The sequence below is a fragment of the Ruditapes philippinarum genome, unplaced genomic scaffold, assembly GCF_026571515.1.
Source record: "Ruditapes philippinarum isolate M1 unplaced genomic scaffold, ASM2657151v2 ctg930_1_1_1_1, whole genome shotgun sequence".
In the NCBI taxonomy this organism is placed as follows: domain Eukaryota; kingdom Metazoa; phylum Mollusca; class Bivalvia; order Venerida; family Veneridae; genus Ruditapes; species Ruditapes philippinarum.
This window is the reverse complement of record NW_026853372.1, coordinates 188,863-194,781: the sequence shown is the minus strand read 5'-3', so window position 1 is coordinate 194,781 and position 5,919 is coordinate 188,863. Positions and strand designations below refer to the sequence as shown.

Here is a 5,919-nt window from a genome sequence, read left to right as displayed (position 1 = left end):
TAATCACGAAAAAGTAAATATACAATTAATTATTATTGAACGACTTTACTGGCATGTCAACTTTACCCTGAATGTTCGGTCAAACTTCCGGTAATGTTCGTCTTCTTGACGATAATTATTACTTGAATAATTGGTCGATACTATGGTAATCTGTCTGGTTCTTAAACGGCGTTATATTACGTAAAAAGTCATAAACGGTTTACGCAAAAATGTGCGTACATGTAGATAGAGGATATTTTGATGTTTTGAGTAATATTCTATGATATATCACACCAAGAAGTGAAAGAATAACAATATTGTTCACGAGCGCATATGTTTTATCTCGTCGTCGTGTTTGTTATCAAATGCATGTAAAGCATAATGCGATTCAAGTAAAAAAATGAACAACATTTTCTTAAGCATGATTAATATTTTATTAAGGCATAAGAAGACGACCAACGAAAAGAAAATGACGTTAAGGAAAAAAGTCCGTGACAAACAATGAACAACTCGTTAAAATATACCATGCATTGAAAGACCATGGAGAAGCACAAGAAATGGCAGAAGACGCATAAAACCATGCAAAAAATATCGGCAAATATCAAACGGTTATACGTAGATATTTACATCAACACAATACTGCATCTAAAATCATGGCATGCAAGTTACCGTCCACGCCCCTAGCACCGGCTTTAGCAGAATTCAACATTTAAATACGAAACAGCTTTCAATGTGACACTTAAGTGCCATTACAGCAGCATATAGTTCCCAAGGAAAAGAATGTGTCCCCTAAACGAGAAAACAATAGGCGGAACTAATGTAGCTTATATATTTGAACATAAAAAGATTGACTGCTATTTTCATAGATGTTCACTTTGAATATAAGTAATATATAGATAATATGAGATTAAATATATTCTTTTTTTGGATCATTTAATTCATATTTATATATCATTTAAAAATTGAAAATCATATCAAGTGCAGGATTGTTTGAAATATCTAAACAAAAGATATAAGCCCATAATTATCTCATGCTTGAACTGGTACCTAAATAAATTTAATTTAAGGTTCCTGTAAATTAATAAATAAGTGCAGCATAAACACTTGCATTCTATGGCAACAGAATACAGAGCATGATCTACCTTTAACTTGTTTACCTTCTTAGTGCTACTAAGCCTTCTAAGGGAATCAAAATCAATAACAAAATGTCCATGTATAATTATAGATTCAGATAATGCTATAAAAACTTCCTTAGTATCTTTTTAATAATCACAATTTTATTATCAATGGAATACTCGTTGTACTTTTCATATATGTTTTTAGATTCTATATTCAGTATTGTCAACAAATATATTACAAACTATATAACTCTTTATTGACTTTTTTTACAGGTCTCAAAATATCTGATTGAGTAAAATAACAAAACACAAAACATACTATAAAAGGCTAAGTAATAATAAGAATTTCTCCATATTTTGCATTTTTGTTCTTTTAAATTCAAAGTAAAATTAATCAAATCACATCATTTGCTATTTAAGATAAAATCTTTCATTTCAACAGCATGTCATTTCTTTAAGGTTATTCAATTCCAAATCATATATGTATTGTCATTGAACATGATCGTTACTAAATATACCTTGTTTTTATTTGTAATTATCAAATACTTCAGCATTGATGAATAGATGATAAATGTACCCAGATGAAGTTAAACTGGGGTAGAGAATTTTAAATCCTAACATTTTTGGTCATCTGAACATAGTTTTATATGTAAAATAGAAGATATCAAGCATCAAGAACACCTTAATAGATGTATACAATTAAAAGATGAAACTGAAGTACACAACAGTCCTTGAGAAGAGCAATCATTATATTTTACAATATTTCGAATTTATTTTCAGCTCGTTTAACTGTCTCTGTATATCAAAAAGTTTTAATTCCATGTATTTTTCCGCTTCTCATATTGATGATTGTCCTCTAAATAACTGAGATAGTCATGTTACTGATGAGTCCAATGTTAAATATGATGATTGCATTGATGAGACTGTTGATGCTAAAGATGATTATAGTGATGACTGTGAGGGTAAAAAAGCGTGTTGATTGTTTTGCTGATGACAATAATGATATTATAATATCCTTAAAGTAATTTGTATATTTGAAAATACATCACAATAAATAAATCATCATCAACAACATTTTTGTTTTCAATTATTAAGATGACCATCATTTTTATTAGGAAAAACAGCCTAATCATAAAATGAGGATTAACAGCATAATCAATGGCCTTATCAGCATTATTATCATCATCACAATTAGTATAGTTACCTACTATTAGTAATGATCAGTTTGATATTTCACAAAAATGAGGACCACTACCATCATTTTCAGAAGCAGTAACAGGCTGACATTACCATAATCGCTGCATTTGTCATGTATGAAGAGAATATGTGCAGTCTGACTTGTACTAAAACAAGGATTCCTCAGAATACTTTTCTGCAACTAAACTCACTAACTTATCAGGCGGCTGTCACTTTTCCCCTTAAAATAGTAAAATATAAGTGCTGTGCTTTTTAGCTCTCACGTGATCGATAGAAGTGTAGGCGCGATTTTTTCGCCTTGGAAAAATTATTGAAAAATACCATAAAAATGCTTTTTGAAATTTCTTTCTGTGATTTGTTATGATTCCATGTGCTCCTTGGTGGATTGTGCTAGGACTTGTTTGATAACTTTTAATGGGAAAGTCGAAAAAGCCAAACAAACGGAAACGAAATAGTGGAGGTAGTGGAGGTAGCGATGACCGCCCGGCGAAAGTAAACAATGGCGGACTTAGTCTTAGCGTAAGTGACACTTTGCATTCAGTCAATAATATTCTCTTCGAAGATGTTACCTTAAATGATAGTGTATTCTTGGCAGAATCAGACAATAGTATACAACACTTAAACATGGCGGATAATCAGGTACATGATGACAACACGTCCAGCTCTACCCCACCCTCCAGTACAGATATACTCAACTATCTAAAAGGGATGGACAAGCGAATCATGGCTATAGATAAGCGTCTCAGTACTCTCGATTCTTTAGAAATAAAAGTTACAAACTTTGAGTCTGATCTTAAGAAACTGTGGTCATTAGTCTATGATAATAATAATAATATACAAGAAAAGGCAACCAAATTGACCGACGAAGTTGAAAGCCTTCAATTCTCTCTTAATCAAGCGCAATGTGAAATATCAAAACTGCAGTCAGACAAGGTCAATATTGAGGACAATTTGTTATATGTACAATCTCAGTCAATGAGAAACAATTTAGTATTCTCAAATATACAAGAGTCCGAGCACGAAAAACCCGAAGATTGCGAGAGAATCGTACGTCAGTTCATGGTAGATAAATTAAAGCTGGCTCAAGATACTGTGGACAGCATTGGTCTGGAACGGGTACACAAGACGGGCATGAAACGTCGGGGGTACACATCAAGCCAAGAAATATTGTCGCCAAATTTACTTCGTTTAAGGATAGAGAGATAGTGCGTCGCAGCAAGGTCAAGTTAAAGGGCACTGAATTTTTTGTCTTTGAACAGTTTCCCAAGGAAATTGCTGATCGCCGTAGATCTCATCTCCCAAAATTAAAGCAGGCGTTACGTGACGGCAAACGTGCCTGGCTTAGCTACGACACGTTATACATAAACGGCCACCCAGTGCGTGATGGAAACCAATAGTACTGCGCGGAGGCTGAACTTAAAATTGCTTCATGGAACGTGCACGGGTTAACCAAAACTAAACTTGAAGATACCAATTTTATAAGTTACTTGTGTGAACATGACATTTTTTTCCTATATGAAACCTGGGCTGATAGCTCTTCCAAATTTGACATTGATGGATATACTTGTTTTAATTTATTTCGCAAATATCAGAACAGGCGGGCCAGACGATGCAGCGGGGGTGTTGCACTCTATATTAGAAATACAATAGTAAATGGCGTGTCGATCGTGAGAAATCATTTTGACAGTATTATATGGCTAAAATTGGATTATTCATTTTTTCAGTTGGACAGTGACATTTTTGTTTCTGGTATTTATTTATGACCAGAAAATTCTCCCATGTATAATTTATTAGATGTCGACTTTTTCACATTATTGCAAACTGATATTAATGATTTTCACTCACAGGGCAAAGTGTTTATTATTGGTGACTGGAACTCACGCACGGGCGATCGTGCAGATTATATTGTATGTGATCGAAACATTGATTTAATTGTCGATGCCAACTATTTACCTGATATTCCCTTGTCACGTGACTCAGTTGATAACGTTTGTAATATGTTTGGTTTAAAATTAATTGAGCTATGTAAATCTACGTGTTTACGGATTGCTAACGGTCGATTATATAATAGTAATGATTTTACATTTACTTGTCATACAGGTTCAAGTGTTATTGACTATTTGTTATTGTATAATAGTGACATGTATTGTGTAAACGATTTTACAGTCCACCCTTTTTGTGAATGGTCAGATCATGCCAAGTTATCATTTAACATTTTATGTAAAACAGCAATAGATGTAATTGACGATGTGCATATTAAGAGAACCCATGTTAAGTGGAACCCTGATCTAACGGAAAGTTTCCGTAGAGGTATTATAGGAAAACTGCCGGACTTTAATCGGGTTGTCAATAATATTGACAATAATAATCCAAGTACTATAGACGCTAGCATTGTCAATTTTACGTCAATTATGCGAGAAATCGCTGATCCGTTATTTAGTAAAACTATTAATCGTGTACAACATCCCTACAGTTATAGTGACCATAACCCACTTTGTAAACAAGCAGACTGGTTTGACCAGGACTGCCGCAATGCGCGTAATGCTTATATAAACGCATTAAACAATTTTTATCGGGTAAAATGTGTAGAAACACGTCATGATATGTGTACGAAAAAAACAATTTATAAACGACTTATTCGAAAGAAAAAGCGTGCGTTCGAAGCAGCGAAATGCCGTCAAATTGTAAATTTACGTTCTTCTAAGCCCAAAGACTTCTGGCGCTTGTTTAACAAAAAGAAAAATAATCCTGCGCGTTCTATCGATTTGGATGATTTTTTTAACTATTTTTCGTCGTTGCAGGAAGATCTTGTATCTGAGAATGATCTAGAAACTGATACATTCTGTAATGATCACGATTTTAACGATACGTCATGTACTTTCGCTGAACTGGATTGTCCTATTACAGTTGCTGAAGTTGAGTTTGCAATTCGCGGGTTAAAAACTAATAAATCGTGTGCGGGTGACAACTTAATAAATGAGTATTTTATACAAACTGTTGATATTTTGAAGTGTTATCTGGTCGATATTTTTAATGCAATATTAAATACTGGTCATTTTCCTGCACAGTGGACAAAGGGTATTTTAGTACCGTTATTTAAGAAAAATGATCCTTCTGACGTAAACAATTACAGAGGAATCACTCTAGTAAGCTGTTTTTCTAACTCTTTACGAGCGTAGTTAACAAGCGTTTAAGCGTATTGATAAATGATAATAACATAGTCAGTGATGCGCAGTTCGGTTTTATGTCTGGAAGATCAACTGTCGACGCAATTTTTATATTGAATGCTGTTGTAAATAAAGTTTTGAATGATAAAGGTAGATTATATTGTGGTTTTATCGATTTAAAGAAGGCTTTTGATAGTGTTAATCATAGTAATTTGTGGTATAAACTATATAAATTAGGAATCAATGGCAAATTACTTAGGATAATCAAAAATATGTAGGCCTCTGTTAAAACATGTATCAAGGGATGTAACTCTTTCTCTGATTATTTTGAATGCGTGGTCGGTCTAAAGCAAGGCGAGGTTCTCTCCCTGTTTTATTTTCTCTATTTTTAGAAGATCTTGAACTTTTTCTGAATGATGACCCGTCGTGTGGTTTAAATATTGATGAAATCCTGCTAG

General features: G+C 33.4%; 1 protein-coding gene across 1 annotated transcript; it reads left to right on the top strand.

Moving 5' to 3' along the window:
- The first annotated feature begins 4,072 nt into the window (after window positions 1-4,072).
- On the top strand, window positions 4,073-5,473 carry LOC132736666 (uncharacterized). The gene has a single exon (XM_060723856.1). It carries the CDS (start codon window positions 4,073-4,075, stop codon window positions 5,471-5,473), a length of 1,401 nt encoding a protein of 466 aa, XP_060579839.1.
- Window positions 5,474-5,919: the final 446 nt, after the last annotated feature.